The sequence below is a fragment of the Rattus norvegicus genome, chromosome 19 (genome assembly GCF_036323735.1).
Source record: "Rattus norvegicus strain BN/NHsdMcwi chromosome 19, GRCr8, whole genome shotgun sequence".
NCBI lineage: Eukaryota > Metazoa > Chordata > Mammalia > Rodentia > Muridae > Rattus > Rattus norvegicus.
Window position 1 is genome coordinate 26,315,499 of NC_086037.1, and position 20,079 is coordinate 26,335,577.

Here is a 20,079-nt window from a genome sequence, read left to right on the forward strand (position 1 = left end):
TAAGTTGTTCAGATGGTGATACCCATTTCATTTGTTCTTAACGTGGACCTAAGGAAAGACAGATCAAGGTCCTTAGAATACAAAGATCATTTCCAGTTTTTTTCTACCTTTCCTGAATGAAAGACTGGTTGGCAGAGAATGGTAAAAATTCAAGAATTGGTAGATGATGCTTTGAATGAAGGGTGGGTTTCTGTGCTGGTTTTAGACAGGTTCTCAATTACCCCATCTTGTTCTCTACGTTGCTCGTCAGGTTCACTTTGAGCTCAAATAAAGCTGCTTCTACTTTCCAACAGGTAGTCTTACAAAGGGGCCTCCAAGGACTGTGAGGACAGCATTAGCCAATGAGAATTGAGGTGTGTAACCCACAACTATAGCTTTATCTGAAAGACCCTCAGACAGAGGAGACTCTCGCTCCAGTCCTGAGGACAATCACCACCCCATGAACACACAGGACTCAGTCTTGATGTAAAAACAAGAGGTTTACTTTGGGATACCAATGCACTGGGGCTCGACACGGTCCTCACGAGGAGGGATGTGAGGAGCCTCAAACAACAGAAATGTACAGCTTAAACAGTCATTTATGATCACACAGTTTCATTAGCTCAGCTATTTCAGTGCCAAGGATAACTAGGCAGATGTTTCTCGTCCTGGGATAAGGCTGTAACCACATCAATGTAGCTATTTCAGTAGGAAGGATGTCTGACTTGATATATGTTTTCTTATCCTGGGGTTCCCAGGACAAGGACCAAGGATATCTGTCTTGGCAGGTGTTTCTGTTCTGGGGTTCCCAGGACAAGGCTATAGCGATGTCAGCCTATAGCACAGCTGCATTCAGTACCAAGGACATCTCACTTCTATAGTGATCAGTCAGCTTCCCAGAGATGTTTCCTGTCTTGTAATTGCCCTGCAGTAAATATGTTCTATACCCTCTGTTCTTATGGTCGGGCAGCTTCCTAGAGAGTGGGTGGGAATGTGCTTTCTGTACTTTCTGGTCTATTGTCTAACGTCTAGGGGCTAAGCGAGGGCCAGCTTAAAAGATTCTCATGCTTAAGAAATGGCTGTACTGATATCAAACGGGGATCTTTCATATCCACTTTCTTCCAAGTCTACCAGCCATCTCAGATTGGTGGTGTAATATGCCTGACAATCAGGACACAGAAAAATAACTTGATACACAGCAAGGACATGGCAATCATATCCTGTGTCGTTATGTATGTTCTGGATGAGGTTTGTTAAAATGACAATATTGCACAAAGCTTTATATAGGACCCATCAAATTAAGGGTCACTATGCACTGTCATAGCTAAAATGGCCTGGTCAGAAGTGACCACTGGATCACTCTTCTGTAACTTCACATGAGAGGCTTGTGCTTTTTGTGTTTTTTATTTTTGTGGGTTTTTTTCTTATTTATTTATTTATTTATTTATTTATTTATTGATTGATTGATTGATTTATATGTTGTCAGGAAGATAGTTCAAGTCATGGATCTGCCCCCAAAATCTGAGCTTTGCTACTAATACTGTAAACAGTATTAGTGTATGCATTCAATAAAATAACTGCCTTTTTTTTTTAGTACGATACATGCTTTTGTGTTTTGTGGGGTGATCCATGAAACAGGAGTGAAGATGCTTGTTTCTTACTCTGTCCACTGAGTTATGTCTCTAGGCTTCTCCTACTCCTTTGGCTGCATCCCCCCCCCCACATCTGCTGACTATTTTATTTTTCAGATGAAATCACACGTTATAGCTTAGAGAGGCCTGTAAGCAATCCTGCTTTGGTAACTTAAGTGCAAAGAGGAGAGCCCCACACTCAGTCTGAGGGTGCATTCACTGGTGGATCCAATATTTCAGTTTCCTCTCCTAACAGATCACCACATTGTTGCCAGGACCATAATGAATGCAATTCTTTCTCCTAAAGAATCTGGTGGCAACTGTCAAATGTTAAGCACAAAGCTTCAGGTTGTACCTATAACACACACCCACATTGCCACCTATCCTATAGGCTATTTCTGGGTGTGATTTCATGCACCTGCACATGATGAGACAGGAGACCTCTTTGGCTACTTATAGGAACTGGTGTGATTTCTCAGTAATCTTTAATGGGTAATATTGCTGACTGAGGAGAATTTGAGGTAGGATGAAACACTTCTGTGCAGGGATTGGGGAGGAAGCACTCATTTAGATACATAGCAATGACTTAGGTTTTTCCAATCAAGCCTAGAGCCAAATTTGGCTTTGGAAGCATGTGGTGCTCAGTGGCTATGCCACAGGGAAGTCCCCTGAAAAGGGTCCATCAGCTTTTGCTCAGTACAGGGAGAACATTAGCAAGGAGGCAAAGTCTGTTCTCCGTGACATCAGCCGTCCCTTCGTGGACATTCTATTGTCTCCTAGAGAGACCTTGGAATCCCTGTGATGTCACCAGTATCGTTGTGACAACCAATTCCCTACTTTTTCTCTTAGTGTCCAAAGGATATATCCACAGACATGTTTGCCCGTCTTTGTAGGCGCTTTGGGAGAGTTGATGTTGATAGAGAAGAGTCTAGAGTGAAGCAAACGAAACCTAACGGTAATGATGGACACAGGACATGGGGAATGTGGAGTAAGTTCTGGGCAGTGTATGTTGATCTTCCTCTCAGGGGTGAGTGTGGGGGCCTTCAGCTGGCCTTTATAGCAATGGAACACAACCACTGGAACATCTCCACAGATATTGAATTCCATGATTATCACAATTCCTGAAAGTCAAGGTTTTCACATCATTAGTTTCTCCATAACCACATGGAGGATATGGCAATGCCTATGCTATTATTGGGTGAACTTCTAGTCTTTACTTTTACAGTGCATTCGGTATGTTAAATTGATATTATAACACCACCAGGAGTCATGGAGGGTATAACTTTTCTGAATTAAACAGGGCATCAATGTACTTCACTTTCATTGCTTCTTTCAATTCAGTGACTATCTGACAGTAGTAAGAGGGAGAGAACTGTGCTCCTGGCCATGACCTTATATTCTTAGAACTCCTCTGACTACCTCTGGCTGACGGGGCCAATCTTACCTTCATATATTAGAGGTTCTGTGTGGCAGATATTTTTCTACAGTAGCCAAACTATATGGAGCAGGTAGAGAAAGAGCCTGTAACCTATTGGCACTTCTGGGGCATTTGTCATTTCAGTAGGGGGAATTAATAAGTCTGTTGACCATGTCCTCCCCGTACATGACTTTTTAATGCAAAGTTATTGGACTAGAGTAACAGTGTAGGATATCTGAGTTTCCCTGATCAATCAAGTCATTGTGGATGCTGAATTGATGATCTGACTTCTGAAACCAGAGGGGTGAGGGTCCTGAAACCAGGTTGTAGCCTGCGTACCTGATAATAATCCTGGAGAAGGCATCTCTCTGGTACTTGTAAGCCTGTGTGGGCGGGCATAGGGAACACCTGGCTGCTTACATCTCTTGGTCTCTATATAGTAGTGGGGGGGACTGTGATCCACTTAGGATGCCTCTTACACAGAACAAACTTCTTGCAGTGACACTGGCTTCCAAGCATGTTCTCCTGTTTAGACCTCACTGTGGTCTGTGTATGCTCTATGCATTCACCCCATGCGGGTTCACTTGTGTTCTTCTACCTACAGCGGCCTGCAGACAGACGTCATCCCCTGAAAATATCCTAAACAAGGTGCAGGACAACGAGGAAGAGGAGAGGCTGAATAGAGAACTGGAGCTAACTACCAAGGAGAGAAATGAGCTGACAGATCGCCTCCTTTATGTGACAGGTGGATCCATGAACAAGAGGTATGCATTGCTCCAAACAAAGGACCTTGTTCTAAACCTCATCTCCCATAGAGAGGAGATTCAGAACCTGACCCTTACTGAGGAGTGAGTTTGGACATGGACTCTCTGATTCTGCCTGTTGAAAATCTGAACTTGTGATCTGAGTGAAGAATTCAGGGATAAAGTCACTGGAGCATGAGTTCCCAGTGTACAATTGGAAAGCCCTTGACAAGTGGCAGCTTTGCAAGGTTCTAGGTGCTGTGAGTTTGTGGACAGTGTTTGTACTTGCTAGGAATGTGACTGAACGCTATCATCTCATGGCAGCACCCTTAGGTAACAGGTCCCACATTGTTCATCTCCATGCTTAACTAGAAGGCCTGAGGCTCTGGCCTGTTCCTTCTTGTCTGTGTGCCTTAAACACTGAGACAGTAATGGTGCATACATTTCTAATGATTCTCATTGTGCTCTTTCCATATTTGTCTCTCTTTCTCATTGTCTGAGTCTGTTTAATTTTCTTTTCTTGTGGGTGTGTCCCAGTTTGTGTGTCTGTGTGTGCACAGGTCTGCATGCATATGCACAACTTTTATATGTTTCTGTGTCCCTCCACCCTTGGAATTTAGGGGTCTGTTTTTTGACCTCAGGATATACCTGTATAATAGTTTCATGGAGGTGTAAGTACTTTATTTTGGAAGCCCCACTTTCAACAGTACAGTTCTTTGCCTGTGTGGTCACATTTGTCTATACATTTGTATGCCTTGAGCAGATTATAAGTTTGTGGCAATATCTGGTCTCATCTCCAGAATTATGTGTACTGTCTGCCTCTAGAATATTAGTTATTCGGCTTGTAGCATTCCACTTGTCAAAACAGGAAAAATGAAATCAGAGGTTTCTGGATGTGTGTGTGTGTGTGTGTGTGTGTGTGTGTGTGTGTGTGTGTGTGTGTGTGTGTGGTTTGGTAAGCTCTGTGGCCTAGGCTCTTGACAGCATAACAGGTTTGAATGCAGATCCAGCCCTCCTGATTGAAAAAAGTGAGCCAGGGAACCCTTTATCTGGGTGCTTAGCTTCTGTTGTCCTGGGCACACAATTCCAAGTTTCTGAAGCTGAAGAATTCAAATATGTAGAATTCAGAAAGTGTCCTTCCAGGACTGGGGTAGTACAGGACACAGCCTGAGTTCATATAATCCTAAACCTCGATGTTCATTGGGTTCTATCTTCCTGGGGCCAGCCCCTACTTCAGGCAAAATCCATTTTATGAAAACTTGAAGATAAAGGAGAAAGAGGTCATGTCATTACTGCACAACTTAGACACAAAGAACATTGAACATCGTGAGAAATTTCAGGAGCTCAAGAAGGAGATTAACTTCTATCGGTAAGTACTGGTCAGAAGGGCCCATCACTTGTGGAATGGCCATTGCTGCCTCTCTTTGTTCTGGACTGGAGAGCCTGCAGCTCTGGGTCCATGTCTTCTGCTGTTTAAATATCACTGTGCTGTGGGTCTTTTGGACTCAGTTTCAGTTCTTTAAGAGACTGTGACTTCTCACCACAGTGTCTATGCATCTTTACAAGGCTCTGGATAGAACTACACTGATTCAGGCATCAGAGTGTTATTAGGCCAACCTGCGGCTCTGGGGTCTTACCAGGTTTAACAAAGCTCAATGTGTGGACCACATGGTTTGCATGACCTCCCTTGGTCATACTGTCCTCTTGTGGTTATTTGCTGCCTACTAATTGATGCTGTCCCGATGCATTGGGCTCTCATGGGTAGTTGTAGATCCCTTGTTCTTTTGGACAGACATGGACTCTTATTGGTGCTTGGGTCACAGAAACAATTTATTCTTCCCTGGATTGGCCATTTGCTGTTTGTGCAGCAGCCTTACATGTATGGAGATGTATTCTATGAAGTCTTTATGGGTATCTGGGTCCTGGTGGACTTTGTGGGATTTGGCAGTTGGAATGGGAGGAAGAGGCTTCAGGATCTTACTATGCAGAGTGTGTTTCCAGCAACCTGCACAGCCGGCTCCTGATGGACCAGGCATGTATGAAGAAGAAGTTGGTCACATTGAAGCAGGAGAGCAAGGAGTTACAGCGATATTTGTTTGAGTTGAACCCGAATGATGAAGATGAACAGGAGAAGGCCAGCAACCTCCAGACCCAGCAAAATGTGGTAGGAACAAGCAGCTGAGTCAGATTAACAATGTCTGATACCATTTGCCTATTGGATACATCTTTGCTTCCCCTATCACCTTTCTAATCTCCCCACACCCAGTCAGTCACCCACCTTATGTGATAGAGTTATTCATTGCTCTGTGTATGCACAAGTATTCTGGGATGTTAACCACTCTTCAGAAACTGAGTTATTGGCAATTATACTTCTCTCCCCTTTTTGAAACTGCAGTCCAGAAATGGTGACAGAGGAATAACATATCATATGACTGCATCTCCCTATCACAGATTGGATGCTATGAAGAGTTTTGAACGAGTTCTTGGTCGTGTGACAAAGGTCATACAGGGGTCATGTTATGGTTGGAAGCACCTTGTAGGGATAAGAACCAAGTGCAAATGGCAAATGAGTCCTGGTCATTGGCTTTGATCTGGGTATCATGTGGCCTTCTCCTTTCTTCCTGCACCCCAATTAGGTCTCTCCCCATTTCCCCATTCTTGGTTTGCACTGGTAGAGTCTGAGGAGCAGCTTGTTCTCCCACAGTACTGTGAGGGTTGCTGGTGATGTTCCCAGCCTGCAGAGATATCAGCAATGATTTCAGTGAAAAGATCAGTGCTGTCTGTCCAATGCAGCTGAGGGGACTGAAGGCAGCAACTTGACAGCTGGTATGCATGTCCCCACCAAATCAGTGTCTTAATAGCTGCCTTCTCCTCCCAGGTCTCAGAAACTGCAGGAGACATGGCATAGGACGGATCCCAGGAAGACAGCCCCCTGAAGAGTGAGTTTCTCTGTCAGGAGTTCCCTGTGACGACAATCCTCACAGTCAAAGACTTTTTGGGGGAATATTCTTCTTCTCAGATAATTTCCTTAATGTATAGAGACCCTAAATTTATGTATCCGTATGCCAGACTGTCTGGTTGAGGTCCTTCTCCTTTCTAATACGGACAACACCATTTGAGAGACATCTGAGGGGACTGCCTTGACGTCTTGTCCTAGAGGAGAAACAGCACTACAACTGTGTTTCTAAATGTTCATTAAGAAAATGCTGTTAAGAAATGTTTTTGGTTATGATTTTCATTGAAGTTTTCTTTTTGTTATTTCATACTTATATATTCTTGTTACTGTTTTTCATTTTTTATACCATTTTAGTTGTTCATTTTATGCCTGTTTTTTGTAAATTGTATTCCTTATGAATAAAAATTGATTTGTAACTCTTGACTCTTAAGACCATCTTATTCAAGGGTCCTTTCCCCTCCTGTAGACTTAGAACTGACAGCTAGATATGGATCTTTGCATGGTCCAGGCAGCATGGGTAAATAGGGAATTCAAAGCCACCAAGGTGTACACAGGGTGATAGTGTCTTTTGTGTGGATAATGTGACTTTTTTTATGGACACACACTGTATGATGTAATCACTGACATACTGTATCCATGCTGTATTGTCTTCTGCTCATCCTAGTCTATATCAGTCTACAACACACATTCCTTATTGACTGTGTGCACCAGATATTGAGTAACACACACTCATGCCTGTAGAGCTGCAGAAAAAATGACAACTTTCACAAAGGATTATAGAATAATCCTAATCGAGAACCATGTGCCTCAGTTTTTCTTACAATACAGCATTAGTATTAAACCACAAAGATAATGACCATCAACGTCATTTTGGGAAATAGGTTTTTATAGGTGCTGTTTCACTTGATCATTCATATGCTGTGTTTTTTATTGTTGCTGATTATATTTATTTTTATCATTTAACTCAATGGATCTTTTTTTTTCAAATGCATGTCTGGTCCACTCCTGAGTGCATTTCCCTCATGATCCAAAAGAGGGAATAGCATTCCCCATTGTAGATGATTGTTAGGGACCATGTGGCTCTTCTGAGAGAGCAGCAGATGCTCTAACCTGTGAGCCATCACCACAGCTCCTGTAGGTAGCTTTTGTCCTTCCAGGGCATGTGCTGTACTAGGTGGACACGATCACCTCCCATTTAGGAGAGAGATCTCAGGAGATGTGTATGTACAGGTGGTTGAGCAGTGCCTGCTCAATGTGGTAGGCTGCTAGGCAACCAACTGAACCCCAGCCCTGCTCCACCTGCATTCTTCGAGGCAGAGTTTCTATAGCCCAGGATGGTCTAGAATGCATCATCTGCCTATGTCTTTTTTCCACTAATGCTAGGATGAGGAGCATATGTCTTCCACACCCTTCTTTCCTAACAATGAACATGCTCATGGTCTGGTTATCACATGGCCATGAGGGAGGTAAATAACACTCAGCCAAAACAGAGGCGCATTCCACAGTCACACAGACAGCCTGGACAGATCTGACACGATCAGCACCAGGTTTGACTGCCACTACTTGAAGCAAGGTCCTCCAGTGTTAGGACAACCATTCAAACAGCAAAGAATGAACCTGTTCCCAGCATCCGAGGAGTGGGAGACCCAGAAACCCATGTGTCAATGTGGCCATTTGGAAAATGGAAGAGGGGAGGCAGGGAAGCAGGCAGAAATGGACACAGTTGCAGGGACCCAGGCAAAGAGGGAATATTGGGGCAGAGTCCATGAGATGTCAGTAGGCAACAGGCCAGCTGGGACTAGTGTGGGTACAGGGCTTCTAGTGTGGGTATGAGAGGAGCAAAAGTAGCCATGGTCAGATTCTGATGCAGCATAAAATTGGAAGGAGCTTAGACCGTCTCAGTGTCGTATAGGGACATTATAGACACTGATGGGCAGTGTGGGGATTGCAGGGTCCCTTATAGTGGTCTCTGCAGGTGTCAGGACTCTGTCAGACCTATGACTATCAGGCAGGCTCTGAGTGCAAGTGAGAGTCACGGGACAGGCCCTGTGTACAGCCTGGTTTGGGGACATTTCCAGGTGCCCCATGGACTGCAAAATAAAGGCAAAGGACACAGGGAAGCCAGCAGTTCCCATGCACAGGACATAAATACTTGTAGACCTTTCTAGAATTTCCATAGACCATCTGTCACTAGTCCTCACTATAGAAGGCACCAGCATTCTGCCCTCTACTTCAATTGGTGAGACAGCTAGTCTAACTCCAGCAGTAAGGCCTCAGGGAAGACAGTAAGAACTCACAGGTGACCTCTTTTACTATTGAAACAGGCTCTTCCTATGGAGCCCAGAGTGACTGTAGGGTCCTAATTCTCCTGCCTCACAGTGACTGTAAATTCAAATCTACCTTCAAGAGCAATTGATTAATAGCACAGGGGGGAAGATCAGATTAAGGCTATCTAAAGGCCCCAGGGTGGTAGGATTACCAGGGTCCTAGTAAGTTTCTCCAGCCTTAATTACAACCTGAGTCAGTCCAGCTGTATGGGATATCACCTGCTGCCCAGTGATATCACAACTTGGAATTCTTTGTCAAATATAAGCTGTTATGGGAATGAAGTAGCCACACAATAAACACTGGTCTGGATACTCCTAGGTCAAGAATCCCCTGTTGGAAATGCCTTGGACCGCACCATTTTACATTCTGGATCCTTCTGGCTTTTTAGCAGATTTATAAATACAAAAAAGAAAAATGGGCATAGTAATTTAAGCCTATGATCCCAGTCATGGGAAACTGAGTCAGGGTGATGGAAGACTGTAAGTTCCAGGGCAACCTGTGTTTCTAGAAAAAAAAAAAGGCATGGTGAAGATTCCACTCAAGTAGAAACCAAAAGGCTTTCACATGGGGCCTGCATTCCACTGGTCAGCACTCCCATCGTCACAGCCACAGGGAGACACTGGGGAATTTTTCCCACTGTCTCGCTTTGGGATGCAGTCCACCCCATGATTCTATGTGAGGAATGCCCCAAAGGTTGCATCATGTGAGGGACCTAGATAGTTCCAGGATTGGGAGAATTCAGGAGTTTATTATTAGGGATGATCTACAGCTTTGGCAAAGCTTTTCCCTCCACATGGCAGCCCCAGGTTTGGCCCCAACAGTAAAAATAAAATACCCCCCAAAATAATGCCAACAAAATATCACGAAGCCTAAATGTCTGACCAGTCTCCTCAAAAGTGCACAGGAACCTGACTCCACATTTAGGACCCACTATGGCCTCTGTGACCTGTGAGAAGGGATCTAATATGGGAATTAGTACAGTATGACTTATCCTTATGGATATCTTTGGTGACAATCACCACCTGACCCCTGAAAACCCATCTACCTGGGAGGCTCAGCACTCATGTCACCAAAAAAGCCCAGATCCTAGGGCCAGCATGGGCAGGAGGTGAAGAAAGTTTGTCCCTCGTGAACATCAGTTGCTGCTTCTGGCCTGACTCTATCCTCAGGAGACAATGTTGCCCCAGAAAGTGTGGGTGTCAATGGCTATTCCCAGGCCAAGGCTGGGATACTGCTGGTCATCCCCGCAGTGACACCTCACCCCTGCATTGTGTGGTCATCCCCGCAGTGACACCTCACCCCTGCAGTGTGTGGTCATCCCCGCAGTGACACCTCACCCCTGCAGTGTGTGGTCATCCCTGCAGTGACACCTCACCACTGCAGTGTGTGGTCATCCCCACAGTGACACCTCACCCCTGCAGTGTGTGGTCATCCCTGCAGTGACACCTCACCCCTGCACTGTGTGGTCATCCTCGCAGTGACACCTCACCCCTGCAGTGTGTGGTCATCCCCGCAGTGACATCTCACCCCTGCAGTGTGTGGTCATCCCCACAGTGACATCTCACCCCTGCAGTGTGTGGTCATCCCTGCAGTGATACCTCACCCCTGCAGTGTGTGGTCATCCCTGCAGTGACACCTCACCCCTGCAGTGTGTGGTCATCCCCGCAGTGACACCTCACCCCTGCACTGTGTGGTCATCCCTGCAGTGACTCCTCACCCCTGCAATGTGTGGTCATCCCTGCAGTGACTCCTCACCCCTGCACTGTGTGGTCATCCCTGCAGTGATGCCTCACCCCTACAGTGCAGACCTTTGGGCCTGTGGCCTTCAGGATCCGGATTATCTGTTAAACTCAGTTCATAATCAGAATGTTTTGTGTTCAGGCTCTGCCTGGACTGTACTCCAAGAAGAGTTCAAGGTTTTCTGTGGCAACATCTAGCGATCAAGCCTGAGCAAAAGGATTCTCACATCACCCTGCAGGCAGATTCCCATAGTCATTTCTAGTCCATTTAAGCTGCTGCTGAAGATGCCTTGAAGGCATAGCCACAGCGACCCTGTGTGTTCAGAGGTGATGTTTTCCTTCAGGAACCTGATGCTGAGTCTTCTAACCCAGCAGGCGGTCCCTGCATCAGGCTGGAGTCTTGAGTTTCTGTGTTGTCCTGATACCACCTGCTGTGTTCTCCTGGGGCAGAATGGATCTCAGAAGGTCTGGGCCAGTCTCACTGGTTGAGGATTCTTGCAAGGCCTCATCTCCAATTCCTGAGGGAAGGTGTAGGTTAGGAGAATGCCTGGATTTGAAATTCAATGTTTTCAGATTTCAGGATTGGATGAGGGGTACTCAGCATGTGCATGTGTCCATGTCTCTGTATGCATGCACATGCAGGCCAGGGATGGACACCAGCAAACTTCCTCAGTCACCCTACCCCTCTCACACAAAGGAGCTCTCACACAGAAGCTGTGGCTCACAGATGAGGTTGCTCAGGCTTAGAGTCCCAGAGATTCTTCTGCTGTGCTTCAAAACTTTGAGAGAGAGAGAGAGAGAGAAAGAGAGAGAGAGAGAGAGAGAGAGAGAGAGATTCTACCAGCTTGTACAACCATGCATGCACATATGGATGCCAGAGGGAAATATCCGGTGTCTTCCTTTTCGAACAGGGTCCTAATCAACTATCAGGTCTCTATATCTTAATATCTAGAAGGGGTCCCAGCATGAGCATAGCCATGGCATACACATGCTTGGCTGTCAGTCAGGCAAGAGGCAGAGATCTTGTTCTATTTTTCATGGTTAATGCTCTTAGCACCCTTGAGGGCCTGGCGGAAAGCTGCCTGGAGACTGCTGGATCTGATGCTGGCCTAGACAGCCAGGGCTATTGATGATGGATGTCCAAAGTGGCCCTCATTCTTGGCAAACTTCTCTCTTCTAGTCTAAATGTGCTTGGGTGTTTAATGCAAGGACTGGGTTGTAGTTTTCCTGTTCTATCCTGCTGCCCCCTTGTTTTCTTCAGCGGGTCACCTGCCCTAGTGAGGAAAGAGAAGTGTGTGAGCCACAGCACCACCCTCCCATGCTTCTGCTTGCTGATCTGTGGTATCTGTTGATGTAGAACCGTTCCTGTGGCAGTCCTGTTGATGTTTGTGAGTTTTGAGGATTTACGCCAGTGTAGTAATGTGCATAGTCACCCTGAGAAACCCCACAGGAAGTTGGTCCCCAGGTTTCAGCACACAGAAGCACAGGCCATAAGAGATGCCCAGGTGTTGAAGGAGGTCCAGTAGATGTGCTGTTAGTTTCCTGTGTCTGATGCATGATTGTCCCTTGCTTAATAAAATGTATACACAAAACTCTTTAAGTGTCCCACTGACCTCTGAGAAAGAACATCAGTGGGAAGATGGCTTTGAACTCTTAACTCCCTGTTCCTTTCCTCATAACAGGTTTCTGTAGCAACCAAAGGAGAGAAGCCACCTGAGGGAAGGAAGTCCAAGACAGTGCCTAGGAGCAGAAGTAGGGTCTGGCTGTAGAGGGGACAAGTGGCTGGGTATAGGGACTCTAGGATCAGAAAAGAGGTTGCCTGGCATCTCCCACAGCAACGAAGACAGTCACGCATATTCATGCTCAAAGGCCAGTCTGATCCAGACTGTCCCTCATTTCCCAGGCGATTATAGATGGTGTCAGGTAGCAGTTAAAAACTGGCCATCAGGGCATGATTCAAGTGTTTATTAAGGTATCATGGCATCAAGAGTATATGAGGGAATAGCCATATGTACACAGAACGACTTGCAGATCCAGAGAGCAGGGAGGGAATAGTCAGGAGCTCCTGCTTGCTGCTGCCTTAGGGGTTCTACAGAAATCCCAGTGGCACTTGGGAAGTGGAGGCAATATCAATTAGGGATTGTGGCCACATGGGGAGACTGAGACCAGCCATGTGCTGTGGCATCAGAACACTGACCAGCGATGACAAAATGAAACATAAAACACTGGTTGCTCAGCTTTGATACTGCTGACTGCTGACGTGGCCAGGGGCCATCCGGTTCACCAAAGGCTCAGCCAACAGTTGTCTCTCCACTCAATAAAAGTCAAAGAGTGGCCCAGCTTCAAAACCAAATGTGTGCCCACATTGCAATGGCTCCGGTACTGTTTCACCTCAGCTGCGGAGATCTCAGGATCCATGAGTGTCCAGCACGCACACACCCAAAAGAGACAGTCTTAGGGGTCTTAGGCAGCACTGAGGGTGGTGAGCCTCTGCCTCACGGCTCAACGGCCCTGACCTTGGCATTGTTTGGGCACAAGAGAGCAAAGTGCTGGGGACAGACAACCTGCAGTCTACCATGCTGGAAGGGCATGACTAACACTGATTGATCACATCCATGTGACTACTGAAGCTTTTCCTGCTCTCTGTAGTGGTGACCTTACAGAAACCATGCACACCCGGTTTAGACTGTATTAAAGTAGCCACCATTTCAGGGTTCCCTGCAAGGTGCCATGGGACAGTAGTAGCATGAGTCTGCATGTATCTCGACAGTTTTCACTAGGGACTACACACACACACACACACACACACACACACACACACACACAAACACACACATACACACACACTTACTGACATGGTGCACATTCTTTGCACACAGAAGAAAGTGAGTAGTAGTGAAAACACACCAATCATGGAATTGATGGAGGGAGTTGTGGGCAGAAGCTGGGGTTTAGAGTTACTTAAAGGCCCTATGCAGGCTCTCCTTTTGTTGGATGAGAAACTTCAACTGCAATGTGGTTCTTTATTTTCTTTCTCTAAAGCACAGAGGGCTAGGGTGGATCTCAGGGCTTTGAGCATGTTCGGCAAGTGCAGTCACACTGAATTAAATCCTAGGGCTGGAACCCTATTAATCTTCTACAGAATTATAGAGCAGCCTGGATGAAGACTCTTAGCTGAAAATGTGGACAACTCAAGACAGGTACTGGACAATGGCTGTCAGACTTGACTGAAGACTGGAAATGTTTTGCTATCTCACAGGAAAAGAAGGCCCCTCCCACTACACTGTACTCTAAGGACATTTTATTCAGGATAGGATGACATGAACTATTGTCTCATGTCACAGATGTCAGCACAAAGTATCCAAGGTATTGTATGCCAATGGTAGCATCAACAGAACAAAGCACACAGTGTCATGAAGACATAAATTATGAGTTTGTGTAGCAAGACCCAGGCCTCTTCCAGGTTCTTAGATAGTAACTGAGAACCTCAAATACGGTAGTGATGTGATAGTGTGGTGTAAATCTAGTTACAACTAGTTTTGACACAGATGACACATTTTGTGTCATGGTCAGCTTATAGTGAATGACTAGACCTAAGCATGAGAATAACCAAATACTACATTGCTTCTCTAGCTGCTGAGCTTTTAAAAGCCCTGGGGTGACAGCAAGCTTTTGTGGACATACTGGATTGGTTCTTCTGTACTTTAACTCTCTGAGTCACCTGCACTCTCAGCAAGTTAGATGAATTCCACAAATTGGAAATCAGTCACCTGGAAAAAATACATTCTCAATACGATCCCAGATTGGCCATGGAAAAAGGGTAGCTTGAACTGTCCCACCTAGGTTGGGCTTGCACAGGCCTTCTCTCCAAAAGAAACCTGTGTTCACAGCTGCAGGCTACATTCACTATGGATGCTCTTGAGGTTCCTCCCTAAACTGCTTAGATTACAATAATTTTCTTGCTAACAATCAAAAAACTGATTATGCCAAGCTGGCCTACAAGAAGCTAGTTTCTATTCTGTATTTTATCAGATGTGCAGAATACATATGGTCATCATTGATAACAGGTGAATGATCTGCTCTAATATGGACACTAAGTGATGCTGGAGGACGATCCTGACCCACAATGAGCAGTGGGGACACCAGAGCCCTGTAGGGATGCCCGGCAACCTAACACGTTGAGCACGCACAGCTCAGTAAGTTCCCTGTGAACACACATCTCCTGAGATCTCTCTATTTAATCATAGGTGATCCTGTCCACCTAATACAGCACCTCATGTGGAATAACAAAAGCCACCTGCAGGAGATGTGGTGATGACTCACAGGGTAGAGCACCTGCTGCTCTCTCAGAAGAACCACATGGACCCTAACAATTGGGTAAAGTGTGTCAGTGATTACATCATAAAGTGTGTGTCCGAGGAACAGCCACATTCTCCACACAAAAGACACTGTCACACTGAGTACCCCTTGGTGACTTTGAATTCACTTATTAGCCCAGGATCCATGGAACATGCAGAGATCCATGTGTAGCTGTCAGTTCTAAGTCCACAGGAGGGGACAGAACCCTTGAGTAAGAATGATGGTCTTAAGAGTCAAGAGATAGAATTCAATTTTTATTCATAACAAATACATTTTTACAACAAAACAGGATTAAAATGAATAAAAATATTTAAAAATATTTGAAAGTAAAAATAGTAACAAGAACATATAAATATGAAACAACAAAAAGAAAACTTCAATTAAAATCATAACAAAAATATTTCTAAAAGCATATTCTTAAGGAACATTTAGAAGCACAGATGTATTGCTGTTTCTCCTCTAGCCCACATAATGAAAGGCGGTCCCCCAAGTTGTCTCTCAAGTGCTGTTTTCTGAGAAGAAAGTAAGACTTCAATCAGTCAGGCTGGCTTAGTGGTATATAAATTTAGCGTCTCTAAGAAATGACAAATTAACTCAGAGGATGAATACTCATCCAAAAAATGTTGTTACCATTCAGGATGTTGGTCATCAGGGACTCCTGAGAAAGCAACTTATTCTTCAGGAAGCTCTCTTACTGCTGTGTGTCCAATTCCAGCTCTCTTGCACTTTCTGAGACCTGGGAGAGGAAGGCAGTTTTTCAGACACTGATTTGGTGGGGAAATGCAAGCCAGCTGTCAGAATGCTGCCTTCTACCACCTCAGTTCTATTGGACAGTCGACATGGACATTTTAAGTGATATCATTGTTGCTATCTCTGTGGGCAGGGCAAAATCTCCAGAGAGCCTCACAGTAATGTGGGCTGACAATATGGGACCCAGACTTATACCAGTGCAAAACAAGAACAGGGCAATGGCAAGAGACCTCATCAGGTTGCAGGAAGAAAGGAGATGTCCATATGTCACCAAGGATAAAGCCAATGACAAGTACTAATTTGACATTTGCACTTGGTTCTTATCCCAAAGGTGCGTCCTACACAAGAGATCACATGACCACAGAGTGTCATTTGTCAAAGAACGAAGAACTTGTTCAAAACTCTACATAGGATCCAATGTATCACATGGATATGCAATAATATGATATGTTATTCATCTGTCACCATTTCTAGACTGCAGCTTCAAAACGAGCAGCAAAATATGCTTGCACAATAATTCAGTTTCTGAAAAGTGGTTAACTTCCCAGAATACTTGTGCATAGGCAGAGCAATGAACAATTCCATTACATGAGGTGGTTGGCTGGTTGTGAGTGTAAATTAGAAAGGTGGTAAGAGAAGCAAAGATGTATCAAATTGGCAAATTTTATCAGATATTGTTAAGCTAACAGGTCCCTACCTGATAATGCTGGTTCTGTCCGTTGATGGTCTTTATCTTTCTTGTTAAAGTCAACCAAATATTTCTGGTTCAGTGCACAATCAAGATGTACCTCCTTGCTCTCCTGCTTCAGTGGGACCAACTTCTTCCTACATGTGTTCTCCATCAGGAGCTGGCTGAGCAGGTTTCTGGAAATACAGTCTGCATAGTAAGATCATGCTGGCCCTTTCTCCCATTCCTACTCCCAAGTCCCACTAACTCTACCAGGTCCCAGATACCCATGAAGACTTAATAAAATGCATCTTGATACATATAAGGCTGCTGCACAGAACATAAAGAGTTAATTCGGGGAAGAATAAATTGTTTGCTTGGCCTGACACCAATTAGTGTCCACACCTCTGAGAAAGAACATGGATCCACAACTATCCATGAAAGCCCAATGCATGGGGGCAACATGAATTAGTACTGGGCCAACACCCTCAAAAGATGTCAGTAGAACCAAGAGAAGGTCATGCTAACCATGTGGTCCACGCACTGAGTGTTGTAAAACCTGGTGTGACACCATAGGTCCAGGTCAGCCTAATAAACTTCTGCTGACTTCAATTAGTGCTGTTCTCTCTAGAGCCTTTTGAAGATGCCTCGACAATCCTGGGATGAGGAACAGTCTTTTATGGAACTGAAAACTGAGTCCTAATGACCCTGGAACACTGATGGGTAAATAGCACAAGAGATAGAACCAGAGCTGAAGACCGTCCAATCCAGAACAAAGAAAGTCAGAAATGGCCATTCCACAAGTGATAGCCTTTCTGACCAGGACTTACCTAGAGAAGGTAATCTCCTTCTTCAGCTTATGGTTGTTCTCATGGACCTCAGTGTTCTCCATCTCTAAGTTGTGCAGAATTGACATGACCGCCTCCTCCATTCTCTCCAGGTCTTCATAATATGGATTTGGCCTGAAGTGTGACCTGGCCCCAAATGATAGAATACAATGAACATCGGCATTTAGGATAATATGAACTCAGGGTGGGTCCTAAATTACCCCAGGCTGCTGCCTGGATCTTCCAGCACTCAGTCACCTGCCTAGCAAGTACAGAGACTCACCATAAACTCACTGCAATTACAATCTTGCAAAGCCACCAGCTGTCAAGGGCTTTGCAAATGCACACTGGGAACTCACTCTCCCTGACTTTATCCCTGAATTCTTCATTCAGACCACAAGTTCTGCTTTAAAATAAATGGAAGCAGATGAGTCCATTTTCAATCTCACTCCTCAGGAAGGGTCAGGTTCTGAATCTCCATTATATGGGAGGTGAGGTTTAGCACAGGGTGGTTAGGGAGGCACAGCTTTCTAGAACCCAAAACCTTAATAGGATAAGAAGGTGACCTTACAGACCCAGGAATGAAACAAGAGCATTTGGAGCGATTCATACCTGTTCTTCATGGATCTCTCTGTCAGAAACCTCAGGCGATCTCTCAGGTCATTTCTCTCCTCGGTAATGAGCTGCAGCTCTTTAATCAGCCTCTCCTTTTCCTTCTTGGCCTGATTCTCGCTTAGTTCAGTGCCAGGGGATGATGTTTCTCTCCCAGCGTCTGTAGGTAGAAGAACACAAGTGAACCTGCATGGGGAGAATGCATAGAGTGTTCATAGACCTCAGTGAGGCCTAAACAGGAGAATAAGCCAGGAACCCAGTGTCACTGCTAGGCGATTGATCTATGCTTAAGATGCCTCCTCAGTGGATCTCAGTTCTCCCACTACTCTATAGATACCAAGAGACATAAGCAGCCAGGTGTTCCCTATGCCGGACATCACGTGCTTACATGTACCACGGAGATGGCTTCTCCAGGATTATCATCAGCTGAACAGGGTACAGCTTGGTTTCAGGACCCTCACTCCTGTGGCTTCAGAACTCAGATGATAAATTCACCATCCAGAAAACTTGAGTGATTGGAGACACTCAGATGCCCTACCCTGATACTCTAAGCCAACAACTTTGGATTTAAAACGCATTTCCGGGGAGGATATGTTCAACAGACTTATCAGTGTCCCTATGTGAAATACCAAATGCCCCAGAAGTGCGAATAGGTTACAGGCTGAATCTTGGTCTACACGATCCAAATAGTTTTGGTATTTTAGAAACATGTTTGTAACACACACTCTAATATATAAAGCTAACGATGACCCTGCCAGTTAGAAGAAATCAGAGAAGGTCTAAGAACATAAGGTTATTGCCTGGAGCACAATCTCTCCCTGTTACTACTGTCAGATACCCACTGTATTTAAAGAAGCAATGATAGTGAAATACATTGCTGCCCTGTCTAAACTCAGAAAAGGTGGACCCTCCATGACTCCTGATGGTGTTATTATATCAATGTAACATAACAAATGAACTGAAAAGTAAAGACCAGAAGTCCACAGTATAATAGCATTGGCCTTACCATATCGTCCCAGTGGGGATGGGGAAACTAAAGTTATGAAATCCTGACTTTCAGGAATTGTGATATTCATGGAAATTCAATTCCTTTTCAGATGCTCCAGTTGTTGTGGCCCATTGCTAGAAAGGTCAGCGTAAGCCTGCAGCCACCCTGGCAGGAAGCTCAAAATACACTGCCCAGAACTTACTCCACATTCCCCAGAAGTGCTGTCTTTGTCCATCATTACTTTGAGACGAAAGGCCAGACTCCTTCACTCTAGTCTCTCCAGAATCGACGTTCCCCCTCCCAAAACGCTTGCGAAGACGGGAAAACATGTCTTAGCTTGTAACTGCCAGACTCAGACTGAGAGAAACTAGGGCACTGGTCGTCACTACAACACTGGTGACATCACAGAGGATTCCAGAACTCTCTAGGAGACAATAGAATGTCCAAGAAGGGACAGCTGATGTCATGGGGAGCAGACTTTGCCTCCCTGGTAATGTTCTCCCTGTACTGAGCATAAGCTGAGGTGCCCTTTCCAGGAGACTTTCCTGGGGCAGAGCCACTGAGCATCTCCTGCTTCCAAAGCCAAATTTTCCTCAAGGCTTGATTATAAAAACCTTAGTAATTCTTATGCATCTAAATGAATGTTTCCTTTCAAATCTTTCCCAAAAAATGTCTCATCCTAACTCAAATTGTCCTCATTCACCAATGTTAGCCATTAAACCTTCCTGAGATTTCACACCAGCTTGAATATGCAGTCAAAAGTTCTCCTGTCTCATTATGTACAGGTGCTTTATATCACATCAAGAAATAGTCTGCATGGTAGGTTACAACATGCGTGTGTATTAGGGGAACACTCATGAAGTCATGTGCTTAGCAATCGACAATTGCCAGAAAATTCCTTAGGAGAAAGAGTTGAAGTCTTTAAGGTGCTAGGAAAAGTGTGGAGACCAGTTGGCAGAGGAAAATGCAATATTGGAGACACCAGTGAAGGGAACCTCATGCTGCTTGTGGGGTTCTGCTCTCTGCACCAATGTCGCTAAAGGAGCACTGATCACAGGCCTGAGTAAGATGTACCATGAGCTT

At 45.0% G+C, this 20,079-nt stretch overlaps 1 protein-coding gene across 1 annotated transcript; it reads right to left on the reverse strand.

The window, feature by feature from the left end:
* Nucleotides 1-16,452: 16,452 nt before the first annotated feature.
* Nucleotides 16,453-19,369, reverse strand: LOC134483566 (uncharacterized). Its single transcript, XM_063278803.1, has 4 exons — nt 19,199-19,369; nt 18,009-18,168; nt 17,400-17,543; nt 16,453-16,766 (listed from the first exon to the last, which is right to left on the reverse strand). The coding sequence occupies exons 1-4, from the start codon at nt 19,323-19,325 to the stop codon at nt 16,580-16,582; spliced, it is 618 nt and encodes a 205-aa protein (XP_063134873.1). The 5' UTR covers nt 19,326-19,369; the 3' UTR covers nt 16,453-16,579.
* Between the last annotated feature and the right edge of the window lie 710 nt (nt 19,370-20,079).

Coding starts and splice junctions, on each gene's coding strand:
- LOC134483566 (XM_063278803.1), bottom strand. CDS start 19,325: ATGTTTTCCCGTCTTCGCAAGCGTTTTGGGAGGGGGAACGTCGATTCT. Junction 18,169..19,198: donor GCACTTCTGGGGAATGTGGA/GTAAGTTCTGGG, acceptor TTCTACCTACAG/ACGCTGGGAGAGAAACATCA. Junction 16,767..17,399: donor AAGGAGATTACCTTCTCTAG/GTAAGTCCTGGT, acceptor CTGTATTTCCAG/AAACCTGCTCAGCCAGCTCC.